This window comes from Phocoena sinus, chromosome 12, assembly GCF_008692025.1.
Source record: "Phocoena sinus isolate mPhoSin1 chromosome 12, mPhoSin1.pri, whole genome shotgun sequence".
In the NCBI taxonomy this organism is placed as follows: domain Eukaryota; kingdom Metazoa; phylum Chordata; class Mammalia; order Artiodactyla; family Phocoenidae; genus Phocoena; species Phocoena sinus.
The window spans coordinates 82,929,361-82,948,320 of NC_045774.1; the positions used below are offsets into that span (position 1 = coordinate 82,929,361).

The 18,960-nt window shown below is 44.5% G+C and overlaps 2 protein-coding genes across 4 annotated transcripts in view; one reads left to right on the plus strand and one right to left on the minus strand.

Moving 5' to 3' along the window:
• B3GAT2 (beta-1,3-glucuronyltransferase 2) overlaps nt 1-3,953 on the plus strand; it is a 76,994-nt gene extending 73,041 nt beyond the window's left edge. Inside the window, exons 3-4 of the mRNA XM_032651914.1 lie at nt 3,617-3,765; nt 3,846-3,953. Coding sequence (XP_032507805.1) covers nt 3,617-3,765; nt 3,846-3,932 — 236 coding nt within the window. The 3' untranslated portion in view covers nt 3,933-3,953. The remainder of the gene's footprint in view (nt 1-3,616; nt 3,766-3,845) is intronic.
• SMAP1 (small ArfGAP 1) overlaps nt 1,764-18,960 on the minus strand; it is a 151,739-nt gene continuing 134,542 nt past the window's right edge. For 2 of the 3 annotated variants that reach the window (XM_032651912.1, XM_032651913.1), the window contains exons 7-10: nt 14,887-15,014; nt 8,982-9,153; nt 7,776-8,083; nt 1,764-5,355 (exon numbers count right to left, since the gene is read on the minus strand). In XM_032651912.1, coding sequence (XP_032507803.1) covers nt 5,212-5,355; nt 7,776-8,083; nt 8,982-9,153; nt 14,887-15,014 — 752 coding nt within the window. In that variant the 3' untranslated portion in view covers nt 1,764-5,211. The remainder of the gene's footprint in view (nt 5,356-7,775; nt 8,084-8,981; nt 9,154-14,886; nt 15,015-18,960) is intronic. The other variant, XM_032651911.1, reaches the window with a different exon arrangement.

Here is an 18,960-nt window from a genome sequence, read left to right on the forward strand (position 1 = left end):
CTTATATTTCATTGTATTTGTATATATAAAATGTGTAACATACATTTATTCTACATATATACACACACATATACATGTGGGTGTGTATATAATTGTATGTTTGCATGTTATATATGTATTTGTTTATTTACTTTTAGCTTTTTTCTGGGCTATAATTTACTTAGAAACATTTTGATCCTTTCCTGGCTTACTTTTAAAGTGTTGGGCAAACCAGCTAAGCCTTCATTTTAGGGCTAGTTTGGCCTCACAGTGGACCAGTGGCCGTGCAAGCACTCTTCCGAGCATCCCAGCTGTTGCCCATTGTGCCCTGGCCATGGGGCACGTGGCCTGTCCCAGCCCTGAGTGGCCTCTAGGGATTGATCCATCCACCTGTTTCCTGCCAGTGGTTCCTTTCTTGAACTCAGGGAGTCTCACCAGCATCTACTGACCAGACTCAGTAGGACTTGAGGCAAGCCCTCTGCAGACAGTCGCACCCTCTGCTCTTGGGGTGACGCCCCCTGAATTCCAGCTGTCTTGGCCTCCCCGAGTTCTCCATTCTGTTTCCTCAGCTCAAGGAGACGGCAGAGCTGTGTGTGTTCCCCTCCCAGGGGTGTAGCCTTCAGGAGGGAAGCTGGGGCAACTGTAGGGCTCACATTTGTCTCTTCTTTTCAGAGATCTCTGTCCTGTGTGCCTTTTCCCCAGTGCTAGAAACTATTTTTTCAAATGTTTTGTCTGGTTTTTAGCTATTTAAGACAGTAGGGAAAACCCAGTCCTTGTTGCTTTGGCCATCTTGTCCATAAGTAAGTGGAAATGGCCTGATGGACTTGGAGCTGCACGTGTTCATTGGTAAACGTACACTGAGCAGGGCGGTCCTTCTGACTGGGAGGCACTGGGTCCCCACCACCCACCCTGTCCACTTGAAGAAGCCAGGAAATCCTGCTTTCACTGTGAATAACCAGTGTTCGCTTGCACTTTTTTACACAACTGACCCGGACAGAGACTCCTACTTCACGATTTTTATAAAGCTCCTAGTATCTCAAAGGCTTCTGAGAACATCGTTAAAACTAAATTAACTTCACTGACAAAAGGGAAGGGTACATACGATACCTGAGGCGTAATAAGTGCTTGGAAATGAAGAAAACTCAAGGTACCTATCTTGGGTTGGAAGCAATGGTTTAGGAGCGAAAAACTCCTTGTCCGACTTTCAGAGGGAGGATTCTAACTCCCAGGTTCACAGCAGGTCAGACGGTTCCCCAGAAGGCAGCCCAGGGCTTGGCCTAGTTCTCGACTGGCTCCCGGTGCTGCTGTGACCCGCTTCCCTCGAAGAGCTCACTGAGCAGGGCCTGGTGAAGACAGTGGGCGGGGGTGGGGGTGGGGGGGGAGGTGTCTGAATGCCACCCCCCGCTTTTGTATTAAATAGAAAACCACTTCGCTGCGGTGGTGAGCCGGCTGCCCTCCAGTTCTCTCCCCGGGCTGCCAGCCTGCACCCCATTCTCCAGTGGGACCAGGAAAGGGCCTTGCAGCAGAGCAGGGTGTAGCTTCACAGCTGGCTGTCAGCTCTGCCTGTCTATATGGTAGACCTTGCCATATAACTGCTTGAAGAGCTAGCAGGATATTCCTGAGCTACAGAAAGCAAGAAGACACTCTTAATCTGAATCCTTCAGTGGTCACGATGATAAATGTGTTAGTCTGAGGGAAAATGGGGAAAGTCAGATCCAAGTGGCTTCATATAATTTTCACAATGACTTCTGCGCAACTCGGATCCTGTTTTTTTTTTTTTTTAAGAGAATGGGGAAATAAAATCAGTACCTTGAGGCCATGTGAGAAATATACCAGGAGCTTCAGTATGGTTAAAAAGGGCAGACTCTGAGCTAGGAAAAAAAAAAGGATGAAGCTTACTTAAAAGCACATGAAAACCACCCCAGAAATCTTTTCATCCTAAGATCTGAGTTGACCTAGTAGAAGTCACTTTTTTGGTGTTAATTTGAACCTTTGACTTTCTGTTGGGGCCCGGGGCTGTTGAAGCCACATCTGAGGAAGGCTTCAGACTTGTTAGCCAAGTGGGGTGAAACGCAGGTGGCCTGGAACTTTCCTGAGCCTCTTCCGGTCAACACTGTTCTCCAGCCATAAGCGGTGGCTAATCCACCTCCCCTCATGGTAGTTTTTACAATGGTATCGGCATTTATCTATCTTAGGGTCCTCTGAACAGAGCTTTGCAGTTAGTGAAGTCTTTCTGTTCACTAATTTCACATCAGACGTGAGGGGAGGGGGTGTCACGCCACCCTGGCGGGTGAGGAAACGGGGGAGTTTCAGAATCGAGAGAGGCTGAGTGACTTGGCCGGTTCTCAGCCGCAAGGACCCACGAGAAAACGGAGGTGCTAACTCCGAATTCTGCCGGGACGTGCTGCCCCGCCAGGATTGGTGGAGATCCCGGGCCAGGCCTCGGGACAACGCTCGCAGCACCTGTCTCCGTGTTCGGGCTCGCTCAGCACCTGCGGTACCCACCGGTGTCTGTGGGCAGCTTCGCGGTGCGTTCTCCCACGGGGGCAGCGGGGTCGGGAGCGCGGGTCTGCAGTCCCGCATCTGGAGAGGTTAAGAGGATGCTGGCTGTGCTCTGCTCACAGCCCCCCCGCGACTGACTGGAATCATTTGATACTAACTTTGCTAACTATGCGTTTGCACAAAGCGGCATAAATCAGCTCAGTTAACGTAGGGAAGGGCAAAAAGTTGCTAAGGAAACGTTCCTGGAGACTGATCCTCCTAACTCTGGAAGGGCGCCTGGCTTTACAGTGTCAGCTTAGTCGTGAAGAGCAGAGGTCGCGGTAAAGACTTTCACAACAATTAGGACGGCTGTGACAGCTGCTTCCAGAGACGGCTTGTGGAGCGCTTAATGGCTAAGCCTGTAACACAGAGTTTGTTAAACTACAGACTGAAGAGTAATGATTTTTCGTAACGCCAAACCATTTAAGGAAATTGACACTCATCTGTTTCCTTGAAAAATGAACTACAAAAACCAAATTTGCCAAATGGCCTGATATCATCTCCTGTACTGATTTCCAGCCCCCCACGCCCCGCTTTTCAGACTGAATCAAGTTGGAGATTTATTACCAAATAACTATAGAGTATTCATTTCCCAGCTAACTGACCGGACTTGTATTCCTCCGTCTTCTAACCTCAGGGTCCATCAGAGCAGCGCTGGCTTTGGTAGCAACACATGGAGATGTCAGAGGACAGGCAGGAAAGCGGGGCGGCCTCCTCCCTGGGGACAGGCAGGGCAAGACTGTGTGCATTTCAGGTGTATTGAGTTCTAGTTACTCCCCGAGGCCAAACGTGCCGCGGCTGTGACGGCCTCTGCGCCGTGCACCCTTTGTCGTCAACAGGCTACGCAGTGTCCAGAAGCCACCCCTCCACACACAGCCTCGATCAGGGCGGCAGACGTGCTCTATTGTAAAGGCAGGCTGTCCCTTCTGAGACGATGATGCAGGTAACACTCCTGTTCAACTCTGTGAGCCAAGCCTTGGCCCATGGTAGATACTGAAAAAAATGGGTTCTGATGTGACCAAAATTATATAGGAAAAAAGAGAAGTACACCAGTATTTTACTTTAAAGACTTTTTTTTGTTTTAACTTTCACAAAGGATTTGCTGTAAGCCTTCAAGTCATCTTGTCCAACCCCAAAGCTGTATTTAAGCGTCGTGGGTCCCAGCCTGGGATGCAGGAATCTGACTTTCTAAAGCAGATCACGACCGTCGAAGAACTGGAACCGAAAGCAAGTAACTGCACCAAGGTATTCATTGCACTCGTGCCTCTTGACCTTGCTGTGTGTCCCTTGAGAGCGTGGCTACCCATCAGGTCTCCTCCCCGCAGGTCCTCGTGTGGCACACTCGGACAGAGAAGGTGAACCTAGCCAACGAGCCCAAGTACCACCTGGACACGGTGACGATCGAGGTGTGACGGAGCCGCAGCTGGTGCTCTGGCGGGCGTGCGGGGTAGGGCTGCGGGCACCCGGGGGCCGTTTCCTCTGCTCTCCTCCCGACGGGCACCTGCTTACAGGGCGGTTGTGTCCGGAAGCTGAGCGCGGGTAGAGACATCTGCTCTTGTCTCTGTTTGTTCTGCATGCTCCCTTACAAGCAACCCGGAGGGTCTCTGTACAGCACAGCTAATGGCACGCAGGCTAGTACCATTCTCAGAATCTTCTTACATACTTTTTTTTCCCATTTGGCTTTATAATTAATTGGTAGAACTGAACAGGTTTTCAAAACAAACAGATGACAAGTGTTCTGTCAACAACACATTCCCAATTTGTGACTCTGCAACGTGAAGTAACTTTTGTAAGACTGGTGGCAGTATACATCATAGGAAATAAAACCCACAAAAAAAGGTCTATGGATTCATCTGTTTAATACAGGGATATGACATCTGTCAGTACTAGGCACCATAAAATGTAAACACAATTACTGTCATAAACCTGGATACGCCTTCAAGGGTTGAAGTGGCTTGTTTAGTTACCCTGTTTGCATCTAGTGCAGAGAAAGGTCTCGTGTTTGTTAGCACTATGTGTACATAGGAAGAGATCCCAATTACAAGGGAGGCAGGTAAAATCTGACTTCTTCAAACATTCGTTAAACAACTAACTAACTCTGTAGTAACGTCCAGGCTTATCTTCCTTTCTCTAACCACGTTCCCGGTTAAGCACATCATAGCAACAGCACAGTGACGTGAATGATGACATAAAAGAATCTGGATACACTAGAAAACAAACAGTGCTCAGTGATACATTGACATTCTATTTATATGATGAAACATTTGATCATACAGTACCTTCCTACAGGATTACTGGCTAATCTGGGGGTGGGGTTCATACTGTTGGAGGTATTACTAACAAACATGATAGCTACTTCCCTTATATGCAAACGTGAGAGCTATAATTTCCTCGGGAGGGAAACTGATCATGCACGTTGACCGAGCAGCTGCCCAGATACTGTGTCTATGAAACCCTGGGAAATGTGAGCAAAAGCTGCCCTCGACATGAAATGGTTTCTCAACCTGCTTTTCACCACAGCAAATTTAATCCATCATCAGTACAGACCAACACGGTCAATCAATCAGGTAATTCTTAATATGAACAAATGGGGAGAAAAGAAAAAAATATTATGTACACGAATGAACAGGGGAACCCGGCTGCATCTCCGCAGGAATGTCAGGGGGGAGCGCGGTGGGCCGTGCTGCAGGGTCACTTCCACAGCTGCGTGCTGAGCGTCTGACCTGACGAGGCCCCCGACCACCCCGCTGCCCCCGCCGTGGTGCTGGGGGGCTGGCTGAAGCCTGCTGCGGGGCTTGCGCCGCCCAGGCTCAGGCCAGCCATCTGCTGGTTCACCTGTGAACACACAAAAGGCATCCTTCACTTTTCAGGCCTGGTTTCTTCAGCCACTGCTAGACGTTTTTAATGGCCAGCCTGTTTTAGTAGAAGTGGGCCTTTACTCGAAGTTGATTTACTCAGAGAGACACGGACACTTAATAGCAACTCTAAGTATTTTTCATCCATGTGAACAGCCGTCCGAGCCCTGGGGTAAAAGCAGACGACCGCACGATGCTTTCTCCACAGAAAGCAAATAGCTACCGTGTTCGCTTCTTGGTTGCTATTTCCTTCCGCTTTCCAACCCTGTCTATAAAGTGGTCTCAAGTCATTTTATATTTATTCATTTTCTGGACTCAATTTCTTGTCCCCCAAAGATTAACCACAACTGGAAAAAGCACCAAAGCAATCGCTGAATTCATATCTGGATGTACCATGAGTCTGCTATTCGAACTTTCAACTATACTAGCAATACTTTCAACTATATACTTTCTAGGATATGCCTTCAACTATAGTTTAACTACTAAGGACTAAGGAAATGTTTGAAAGTAAACTATTCCAAAATTATGAATTGTATGATGGCAATTGTTCTGTCTTTATTCAAGTCTTAAACAGCTCTGTATACTTTATAAACATTTTAAAAGGTCATAAAACATATTTTTCTTTTGCTATAGCCAACCATATAAACGCCTATTATATGACAAAAGGTGTAAGATTACACGTACTTTCCTTCCAGACTGGAGTCCTAAAGGTGTAAGATTACATGTACTTTTCTTCCAGACTGGAGCCGTGTGTACATAAGCCTCCTAACCCTCCCCTGTGGTGCTCTCACTTCTAAGACTGATGGTAAATGAAGGAAAGGCAAGGAGATTTACTACTAAGTAGAGTGGATTCAAAACCTATGCTCAGGGCTTCCCTGGTGGCGCAGTGGTTGAGAGTCCACCTGCCAATGCAGGGGACGTGGGTTTGTGCCCCAGTCCGGGAAGATCCCATGTGCCACGGAGCGGCTGGGCCCGTGAGCCATGGCCGCTGAGCCTGCGCGTCCGGAGCCTGTGCTCCGCAACGGGAGAGGCCCCAACAGCGAGAGGCCCTCGTACCGCAAAAAAGGAAAAAAAAAAAAAAAAAGATTAAAAAAAAAAAAAATCTATGCTCAGGGTTGGATTGTATTAATAAAGTTCAACCGTCTGCAGTTCTTAGTTCTTCAAAAACCCTAATACTAACCACATCACTGATGAGGCACAGTGTCTGGAGGGGCAGGTCGCTTCTTCCTAGGTACTAAAGGATGTTTAGTACCTGTCATGGCCAGCAGACCCCTCCAAGAGAGAGCTGGAGAAGAGCACCCCCTTCGGCGGGCCCGGAAGTAAGGTGGGGTAAGTCCTTACTGGTTCAGCAGGCACCCTAACCTGGGCTGGGTCTGCTTCAGCATTCCGGCTGCACAAAAGCTATTACTGACATTTGACACTTAACGATTTTTGAGATTCCCAGAGTGCACAGACCAATGTCATATAGATATTCCTTTAAATAGTGATAGTAAAAAATAACTTGGAACATTCATGGGATATACAGTGATTTTGCTAATAATGTCGGTTAGAAATTGCTATATACTATTCCCTGAATGCTGACGAGAACAGAAGTCAAGGGCATCAAAATACCAGAGGAACATCAAATAAGGAAGTGTACAAGGAAGAGTGGGACCACGAACCTAGGTCTGAGGCCTCTGTCTGTGAAGCCAGAGGAAAGTCAGAATGGATTTGAAAGAGGTAATGCTAAAATGTCATCTCCTGGCTCTAAACTAAGTTAGGCAGAAATAGGATTTTGTAATATGAGGGGATGTAAGACACAAATATGGACTGGTTCATATCTTACGGGAATTCTTGAACTAGTGTATATTTTTTTTAAACATAAATGTGACTATAAGTAAGAAGAAAATACAACTTTAGAAATGTATTTGACACAAAAAGACTTTTTATAAATCCACGCACAGCCTAGATCTCTCAGAAACGGTGCTCTGAGAATATGAGGCTGGGTTGTTTTCTAATTTGTGAAAGTTACCAAGAGCCCCCAAAATTATTAGTGAAAATAGGTTGGTCTAAGTAGTCTATACAAACAACCCACCAGGGGGCTGGGTTTAAAGCTTGGTGCTAATTTCAAAAGATGCCCAAGATAATTTCTAGCTGTTACAAACAAATGAGGGACATTCACCATTACAGCTGTGTTATAATCAGAAATGAAAAAATGCTTAACATTCTCTACAGAATATTCTAAATACAGGCACAATGACAGCTCATTTGTCTATCTGATTAGACAGTTTTTACCTTTTATAACATTATCCCTCCTCAATTCTTTCTGCCAGATTGTTAGATTTAAAAACAAATAAAACCATTTAGAAAACAAGATCTGGTTTCTCTGATTTTGGAGAAATTGGAGAGAAAGGACCCTACCTGGGAGAGGTTCCATGGGGGCTGCTGAGCTGGCGGCAGGCCAAACTTACTCTGGGCTGCACCCGCGTGTCCCACCATCCCTCCTGGGGGGCCGACCACACTCTGCGGAAGTGGCATCACCCCAGTCTGTGCGTTTCCCATGAAGCCGTTGGGCAGGGGCACGCCCACCATCACGCCCGCGCTCGGCCCCATCACGCTTCCCGCAAGGCCAGGAGCTGCAGGCACAGGCCCGCCCATGGACGGGAAGCCTTGAAATGCAGCCGGTGCTTGTGAGGGAAATGGTATATTTGTGGGTCCCATAAACACACCTGCAGCAGAAGAACCGAGCAGAGAAAACAAACGAAGAGAACAGGGTTACCGCACAGCGCTGCACTCGCCTCTGTCAGCACAGAAACAGGAGCCCGTCTTGCTGAACTACCCACGGCAAAGGCTTTCCTTCTGGTCTGGCTCCTGTTGCTCAGAGCAGCTCACACCTGCACCCTCAGGGCTGGTTACTTCCAGGAAGCAGACAAATCAGTTAGGAGCCTGAGCACATTTAACTAGGGTAAATAAATCCTGTGCAACAGCTACATAAAATATCCACTGTGAAGACCAAACTATATAGCATGAGACTGTGTTTCTGCTGATTTGCACCACTGGTCTCTCACTACCAAGTAAACAAGTCAGAGTGGACTGTCTCTGGTTTTAATGGAAGCAGCTGAGACGTCATATAATTTCAGCTCTTACGTGAAATGCAGCCCATTATTTGAGAGGAAATGACAGATTAAAACTGTGTAAACATAAATCTTTACCATGCTAGTATTTCTTTTTGATATATTAAAAAAAAACCTCAAAGCTTTTTTTGATTTCATGTGGTATTTCAGACTTACTGTTTACATGCAGAAAGAATACCATACTGTACAGAGTTATAAACTTCAGGCAAATCAAATTTAAATAACTCTTCAAAGATAATCCCTGTCCTATAAGGCTTGTGAAACATTAAGTGACATGCGACCAGCCTGTTAACCCTAAATGAATAAAGTTTTGTGCATTCTAATCCTAACGCTTCTTTCATTTCAGTTTTGTAGTTGTGTAAACCACAACAACAGAAGCACTCACTACACAGGAAAAACAAGGAAGAAATGTAACTGACATTACATAAGCACAAAGAACACACTTCTAGTGATGTCACTGCAATTCACGGAAAGCAGATTTCAAATGGATTACCAGGAGCACTCTGCTGCTGGGTGGTCCCCGTGCCATACAGAGACAAGATGGAGTCTTTGGAGAGCTGTTTCTTGGCCACCTCTTCTGACTTAGTAGTTTGCTCAGTGAATAGATCCAGATCCCCAGATGTCACTGCAGACAGAGCGGCAACTGCTGGTACAGAGGGCGTCCCCTGAGACAGATACCAAAACAAGCTGTCGAATTCTGCATAATAAAACACAGCTCATCCATTCCTTGAAATCCAAATGAAGTTATGAAATTAGAAACTAAACAACTGTAGAAGGTAACAAACATGGTGACACTAAAGGGAATCGCTGACAAAGCCCATGCAAAACCTACATGCAGGATAGAGGAACATTTCCTATTTTGAATCTGTTAATGTAAAAGGAGTAGATAGAACCTCTCTGATGCTGAGTTCTGCCCACCACATCCTGACCACAGTGGCTTCAACAACAGGCATGTGGTGCTGCCTGAGGACCAGCATTCCTGGGAGATGTTCGCACATCTCCTGATTGTTCGCACATCTCCTGATTGTTCGCACAATCACTGCTGCCAAGAACTGGTATCCCTTGGAGTGAAGAACATTTCTACAACTACAGCAGACTGCAGGAGGGTCCTGCAATGGCCGATTTTGTCTTCTTTGGGGGGGGGGAAAGAAAAGTTTTGATTTTCAAAAGCAACATCATGATATTTTTATGAACCGAATCCAATCCGTTTTTACCGCAACATGAGAATGCTTCCAGTCTACCCAGATATGAGGTCCAGCAAAACTGCGACCACCTGCACTCTCCCCTACACCTTGCATTCCGCTTGCAGACAGGGGTAAGAACACGAATACAAATGAGCATGTGCATAGTGTAATAAAAAACAAAAAATTTCACTTCATCTCCTGTATCTTGCACACAGATAGTATTACACAGTCACAACTGACACCTCACTTTAATCTCTGCAGTCACTATTCAATCACGTTTGCGTATAGGGAATTGACTTAGATATGAAGAGTTTCAGAGAAGTCTATGAAGACTAGTAAAAACTGGATAAGAGTCTTCTCAAACTACAGAATGAGGTGAGCAGCAAGTAGAAGTTAAATCATAGTGTACATGATTTGGCTTGAATTTTTAAAAAATCAAACATTTAATGCCTTGGCTAAAAAACCTTTCAATAAATTAGCATCCAAGCATTATGCTCACAAACTAACTTAAGCAGAACAATATTTTGAATCTATTATGACATCAAACAAGAATTTTAAGACAGGAAAAAAAGCCACATAATTTTGCAAAAGATCTGAAATGTGTAAGAAACCGGACATGATGGAATTCAAATACAACAGTGGGCTTGAATCAAATATATCTGACGTAGCAATGAAGCAGCAGAAGGCAGAGGCCGAGAGAGTGGGCCCTGCGGCCAGCCTGCAGGCTCGCCCCAGTGCCCTCGGACCTGCCACTCCACCTTCCCATGCCCTCCTCTGGGCCCAGGGAGGAGCTGCCTTACCGCCACGCCCGACGGCCACAAGGAGTGCTCGGCAGACGCCAGCATTGCTGTTAGTGTTGCTAGGTGACAAGGCAGCCACACCTCACTAAATGATCCTCCAGCACGTTTAGTTTCTGTTCAGTCTAAGAACCTGCTCAAAACCCTGGGATCTGTTCCCTGTCCTAGGAGGACACAGATGAGTGAGAAAACCCGAAGTGCTTGGGAAAGCTACTATTATTCCACCTCAGGCTAGAGCAGCCCCGTGCTCCAGACGCGTGTGTTTCTTCCGATGAACGCCTGCCTCCACAGGGACACAGTCTAAAGCACAGCCACGCCAGGCAGCCTGGCTAGCAGGTGCTCGAACGGCCATTTACGGGGCGGGTGATGGGGGCGCCCCACGTGCCGGCAGGACCACTCCAAGGTAAAAGGAGAACCACTGCTGCCAGTACGTGCGCACTTTCCGGAGGCTGCAGGATCCCCAGCCAAAGGCTCTCTGGCCGTCTGGGATCCGGGGCCAAACCGAGGACAGGCCACAGCACCTGTGTGAGTCTAGATGCTGTGGGGATGTGGATATTATGGACAGAACAGGAAAGGGAGGGCTTCTACGTGTCACCTTGGGGGACACTGGAACGATGCCCCCTCAACCCCCAGTACACGCGTCCTCTCGGGTCAGCTGAGCGTTCCCAGCCCCTCAGGGAAGACTGCACAGCCAGACAGGAAAGCAGATGGTCACATCAATCCAGCTCACATTCACGTGAGGGGAAATCTTCAACCAGAATTTGCACCACACTCAGAAAATGAGGACTGAAAGAAGCAGGGTTCAGAGTAATTCCTAGTGGGGTCCAATTCAATTTCACAGCATAAAAAGCCACCAAATTAGTAAACTATGTACAGTGTGTGTGTGTAAAATGTGTGCTTTAACCCACCTTCTCTCTCCTTCCCCCAATTTTCAAAGACATTATTTTGACAAAATGTCTGGATTAGAGTCTTTACATGTAGTTTGGAGGGAAGATAATTCACCAAATTATTTTAGAGGGCTCCATAAAACTGACACCATTTTGGTCCAAAAACATTCCAGAAAAAGAATGAGATGTGATTTTGAAGACCTGCCCTGTTTCCTCTCAGGTACAGAGGCCCAGCACGAAGGCCAGGGCGGCCCTGGGGGCACGAGGAGGAGCTGCACGCACACTGAGGGGGGCTGAGGTCCGCAATGTCTGGCTCGCTGCTCTCCCTGCACAGAACCCACGGGGCCTCGGCTGGCCTGGGGTCTAACGCGCAAGCAGCTGCAGAGCGGTTCCCGCCCCGCAGTGGAGTCTAAGGAAGGCGGGCCGGCTGAATGGCCCCGCTAGAACGCTAGACCAAAAGAAGCTGCTTTGCATGCTCGGACTGTCAAGTATCCCAAATACTTCTTTCCACACCCAAAATGTTAGCGTTAGACTTTTTCTTTTACTACCACACGCATACCCACAGCTGCACACATTCACAAGGTAATTAATGTTAACCGAAACGATACCAGCAATACTTAGTTCCTCTTTTTACGTGTTGGGGGAAGGAGGAGAAGAGGCAAAGCCATAAAATAAAGCTATCTTCTCTGAAAATAAACAGCGATGCTGCAGATAAAGCTCCACTTAAACTAATGATTCCTCAGAAATCTATTTGCTCAATTCCAGCGTTAATTATACAATGACTATCATAATGACAATAAATATATATAATAAAAATATACGTAATTCGTCTTCCTAATAAGACATTGGTTCTTTCTTGTTAAAACTTTCCATCCAAACAATTCCCATTTGGCTCAGGTTTTCTAGAGAAAGAGAAATATTTTACCTCAAAAATTATACTTTACTACAAAAAACTAGTTGCTTATTTGTAAATTTAAAACAGAATCTCGGGCTTCCCTGGTAGTACAGTGGTTGGGAGTCCGCCTGCCGATGCAGGGGACACGGGTTCGTGCCCCAGTCCGGGAGGATCCCACGTGCCACGGAGCGGCTGGGCCCGTGAGCCATGGCCACTGAGCCTGCGCGTCCGGAGCGTGTTCTCCACAGCGGGAGAGGCCACAACGGTGAGAGGCCCCCGTACCACAAAAAAAAAAACACAAACAAACAAACAAACAAAAACCCAAAACAGAATCTTAAGTTGTGGGCTTAAGAGTAACCTATGTCCCTGAAAGTTATATATTAATATCTCACCTTAAAGACAAATACTGCACAGTATCACTTATATGTGAAATCTTAAAAAAAAAAAAAAAAAGGCAAACCCATAGAAACAGAGCAGAATGGTGTTTGCCAAGGGCTGGGAGGCAGGTACACATTTTCAGTTATAAGATGTAAGATCTGAGGATCTAATGCATAACACGGTAGCTATAGTTGATTATACTGTATTGTATAAATGAAATTCAATGAGAGTAGATTTTAAGCATTCTCACACACAAAAAAGGTAAATTTGTGAGATAATAGATGTGTTAATTAACTTGGTGGTAGGAATCTTCACAACGAATACATATATCAACACATTACGTTATACATTTTAAATATATAATTTTATTTTTCAATTATACCTCAATAAAGCTGAAAAAATATTTGAAATATTTAACAAAAAAAAAGATGTGATCGACAAGGGATTAATCTCCAAAATATACAAACAGCTCATGCAGCTCAATATCAAAAAAACCAAACAACCCAATCCAAAAATGGGCAGAAGACCTAAATAGACATTTCTCCAAAGACATACAGATGGCTAAAAAGCACATGAAAAGATGCTCAACATCTCTAATTATTAGAGAAATGCAAATCAAAACTACAATGAGGTACCACCTCACACTGGTCAAAATGGCCATCACCATAAAAATCTACAAACAATAAATGCTGGAGAGGGTGTGGAGAAAAGGGAACCCTCTTGCACTGTTGGTGGGAATGTAAATTGGTGCAGCCACCATGGAGAACAGTATGGAGGTTCCCTAAAAAACTAAAAATAGAACTACCATACGACCCAGCAATCCCACTACTGGGCATATACCCAGAGAAGACCGTAATTCAAAAAGACACATGCACCCCAATGTTCATAGCAGCACTGTTTACAATAGCCAGGACATGGAAGCAACCTAAACGTCCGTCAACAGAGGTATGAATAAAGAAGATGTGGTACGTATATACAATGGAATATTACTCAGCCATAAAAAGAATGAAACAATGCCATTTGCAGCAACATGGATGGACCTAGGGATTATCATACTGAGTGAAGTCAGAGAAAGACAAATATGATATGATATCACTTGTATGTGGAATCTAAAATACGACACAGGGACTTCCCTGGCATTCCAGTGGTTAAGACTCCTCGCTTCCACTGCAGGGGGCGGGAGGCACGGGTTTGATCCCTGTAAGGTCCCACACATGCTGTGTGGTGTGGCAATCAATCAATCAATAAAATACGACACAAATGAATTTACTTACAAAACAGAAATAGACTCACAGACATAGAAAACAAAGTTATGGTTACCAAAGGGGAAAGGGGGGGAGGGATAAATCAGTTTGGGATTAACATATACACACTACTATATATAAAACAGTTAACCAACAAGGACCTACTATATAGCACAGGAAACTATACTCAATATTTTGTAATAACCTATAGGGGAAATGAATCTGAAAAAGAACATATATGTATAACTGAATCACTTTGCTGTACACCTGAACCTAACACAGCACTGTAAATCAACTAGACTTCAATTAAAAAAAAAAAAGAATAAAGGCAAAAAAGAAATTCCATGTAAAGAAGGCAAGTCAAAATTTCTTTACCACTGATACTTTTTAAAAATCTTTATTGTTAATATTACGTTCTAAATAATTTTTTTAAAAATCATTAAAATAAAAAAAGGCAGATTTTAAGGCTAAGAAATAACATGTCTTCATAAAAAAGCATATGGGTACTGAGTTTGCTAGAATTTCTTGTTCTCAGTTTGCCGGCACCCGGAAGGAAACACTGTCCTGGGCTGGCCCGAAAGAGCACAAGAAAAGAACTACGGGCTTCTAGTCCACGTTCACACGCCAAACAGTTCAAAACCCTCTGAAGTAAGTAACCTTGTGGATCGCAGGCAAGGCTGAAACAGTCCGAGTTTTCCCACTTACTCATTCTAAACACCGTTTGCCTAGAGCAAGAGTTAGCAAACTTTAGACAGTGACTCTTAGGCTTTGTGGGTCATGGAATATCTGCTGCAACTACTCAACTTCCTTTGCAGTGTGAAAGCGGCCACAGACAGCATGCAAGTAAACGGAGTGGCTGTCTCCAATCACACTTTATTTGCAAAAACAAGCTGCAGGCTTAGTTAGCCAACTCCTGGCCTAAAGATCTAGAGGCTTTCAAGTAAGAAACAATTCAAAATTGAAACTTTCCAAGAAGAAAATACACAGTGTAAAACCATACTCTTAACACATACCTGAGCTGGCGGCAGGACAGTTCCAGGTAAGGGATTAGAAATCATCGGTCCAAAGATGTCCAGATCATCGTTCAAGGCCTGTCCCGTGGCTGTGTTCCCATTAGTCACTGGCACCTCGGCAGGGCCGTCTGAAAAGAACGTAGATTCTTGTCTTAAAGATTCTAGAATCTCTTAAATTACTTGAAACATGGCTTTATTCTAAAAATATATGGTTAAAAGTTAACAACAAAATGTATGCCCTCCTTCTACCCCAGGCTCTCTCCTCTCTCCCAAAGAAACCATTTCCAGTTTTGTTTGTTCTCAAAGAAATATTCTTTACCTGCCAGTTTCTAAGTATATATGCAAACCCCTTTTTAACAAATGGTATTATACTATTGACATTATTCTGTGTCCTGATGCTTCCTTACATGTAAGGTACTGTTCTGAGTACTTTACATATATTAACTCATTTAATCCCATAACCTTATGAAACTGGCACTACTTTTGTGGTCACTGGCTAACCTGGGATACGATACCATGTTCCTACGAAGGATGCCTCTCCATAAATATGCATGTGTGTGTGCGCGCGTGTGCGCGCGTGTGTGTGAGTGTTTCCAATATTACTTCATATCACGTTTACCTACCTTGGAAATAAATTTTAATGGTTTAAAATGTCTGGAATGTTAAATTTTAAAGTTACATAAGGAAAAAAACTGGACAGAAAGAAAACAAACATACACTATACACTGATTCCGTAGGAAGTGTCCACAAAACACTGAAACAGACCCTTTCTGTACTCAAGTGCGGCCACCCTCAGTGTTGGGTGCACTGAGCCGCCGGGCGGCACCGACACCCCTGACGTCAGTCCAGAACTCACAAGTGTCGGGTGGGGGGCGGTGCAGAGAGCTTGCAAGCACGGGGTTTCAGGGAGCAGGACAGCTCACACAGCTCAGTTTTCCGTGGTCACGACCCAAGGAGCAGTTCAGAACATCACAATTCCAATCTCTGAGGACTTACATCCTAATCGAGCTCCCACTTTACAGCTTACAACCTCACTTGATCCCTCTGCTGAACCACACACTCCTCAAAGGCAAATGAGGCATCTTCTAAGACGTCTTCGACAAGGAGGGGGATGGACGTCTTGCACAGAGTAGATCCTTGGATACTGAACAGATTTAATGCAAGATCTACCACGTACTACGTATTTCTAACACAACCCACAGAAACTCACAGATTTCTTCTCTTTTTTTGAGGTGTAACTATAGAAATTAGTATCTTTTATTTCCCTGTTTAAGCTTCAGTGAAACAAATTATCATTAATTGCAATGAATAAATGGTCACAGTAAAATATTCTTTACTACTTAATTTATAAAAGTGTGTGTGAAACCCATGAAAGGTTAGTTTGGAAGAAGCCAACTGCAAATATTTTTCAATAATTTTCCATGATATCACATTATCAGAGCCATAAAAAAAATATACTCAGCACATATGTTTATGCGGTACACATGTTATATCTCTATAAGCACTACGGACAATTTAAAGGTGAAGCAATAAAACAATGCGTAGATTATTACTAATTTATAATATACAGAATTTTAAGCTAACACACAACCATGACATAAAAGAATTCAAATATAACTCATATATGAAAGTAATTTTTTCCATTTCTAACTCATTCAAAGCGGCAACATTCATTCTGAAGTTAGACTTCTTTCAGGTGCTATTTTATGTTTTCCAGCCCATTCCACATTCCATTTACCTGATGTGTAGTACATCAGGTAATATGAACCAGAAATAAAATATTTTAGAAGGACAGGGTATTCTAGATTAAAAACACAACTAAAGGAACATCTCTGTGCCATCCACAACTCAGTAAAGAAACTCAAATAACACTGCCATGTGAGTCCGTGGTGCTTGAACCCCTAAGCTACAGACCTGAGGACAGGGGAGCAACCTCATCAAACAGACATGTTCATTCTATCACATGAACATGGAAGCACTTTATTAGCAGAAAATATGACTATTTCATGCAACTTAAACTCACAAACAGAAGCACATGTCCTCCAAAATAAACCACAACCAAGAGGAACAAAAGTAAAAATGAGCATAAGTAACTATTTCCAGTTTTTCAGTTAAAACTTTTTGCTGTTTCAAGTAATAGCAAACACTAACAATCAGGATAAATTTATATTAAAAAAACCTTAAACATGAGAAAATGCTATCATTAACTTATTATTATTACCACTATTATTATTTTGGGGGAATTGGGGGAAAAGGTATAGATCTGTTTTTTGGCCCAGGACATGTCAATTGGCTCGTACAACATCAGTGAGCGCAGGATGCACTGTGTGAGAACCAAGAGGCTCAGCGATTGCAGGCAAATCATGTGTTTGCGTTACTTCAGAAACTGAACATGTTTCAGAAATTTTAAGTCTGTTCAAAGGGGTACAGTCTTTTAAGTCTGTTCGAAGTCCTCCAGTCTTCTCCCCACACAATCCCCTAATATGACGGATTGAAACTCCCATCAATTCTCCTTGTCACTAAAAAAGCTAAGCATTCACAGAATTGTCGAAAAACAAATCCTTAACTTACATGAAAACGTCTTGCCCTTGCAAAATCAGTACACAAATTCCCAACGAGTTTTCCCACTGGATTTCAATGTCTGCTAATTTGACGTACTACATTTGACTTGCTAAAACACATTCTCTACCAAGGACTGTTTCAATTTGTTTCAAAACTTGTGTTTTTTTATTTCCAGAATTTAAAAAGGACAGGGGAAGGCTAGTAATCATTACCATCACTATAAACATCACCTGCTTCCTGGACTTTCTAAAAGAACGTTTCCATGTTATCATTTCTGTCTCCATGGAGGATGAGAAGGCATCTCCTTCCATCACCCCCAGTTACAGAAACCAGGGCACAGAGAGATTAAAGACTCAATGTCGCTTCCCTAGTGAAGCAGCAAAACTTGTACTAGAATGAAGTCTTCTGAGCCCTGGACCAGTGCGTGCTCCTTTCTTTAAGCCACATTACACAAAAGTCATGTAGTTACAGCTGTAGATAAAGAAATCACTTAAAAGTCTGAACATTAAAAACCAACCCTTACATAGTTAATAATTATTAGTACAAAGTTACAGAAGCAGTGGCATCAACAGTTCAGAACCCACTCCGTGCCAGCCTGTCTCCACACACACACACACCACCGCCCCCATCCTCCTGCCAGGCCCAGCATCCTCAGGGTACAGTGAGGGGCCCAGCCGGTGCGGCCACGGAGGGGCACCTGGGCCGCACGGGCAGCCCCGTCACAACCACTGCAGCTCAACGCGGCCTCTCCATCAAGGGTTCACCAGCAGCACAGTCCTCGCCGATCAAATAGAAGCTCAGAGGCCACAAAAGCCACAGAATACCAAGATGTTAAAAGCAGTTTTTCAGATAAACATTTAAAAATTTAGAAAGAGTAAGTCTTATTCAAATTAAATGGTTTAAACAGTGTAAATGTTTACATTAGCACTATGATGTAAGAAAAATAATTAAATCCACATGGGCTACATTTTGAGTGTACAGACACATGGGCACACGTGCACACACACCCAGACCAATGGAAACCTCCCCCTCCAGGGGTTGGGGAGCCCAGGGCCAGGCCACTTAGCGCCTCCAGGGCAGGAGTGGCCCTCTGTGCAGATAGCGCATCAGGACCTGCACGCACAGCACCTCCCCATGCGCACGGGCTCCTTGCTCGGCTGCAGGGGTGGGAGGAGCAGGCCCCCTCATCAACATGCAGAAACAGTAGCCGGTGGACAGCAAACAGAATGGGAGCGCCAGAGTACAAGAACAGCCGGAGGCAAATGGCAGAAACTTAGCTGGAACACCACCAGAAAGAAGGATAATGAAGCACAAAGGACCCCACAACGCAGTAAAACAGGGAAGGAATTTCCATTTTAAAGGCAAGGCATCAAGCCTACAATTAGCTGCCTGTGGGCAACCATTTTCTTTCTAGTTACCTGAAGATTTCAGACTGTTTGATCTGAAAACCCAGTTGGTAGACGACTGTTTTATACTGCACACATACCAGAAATTCACAAGAAAAGCTTAAAC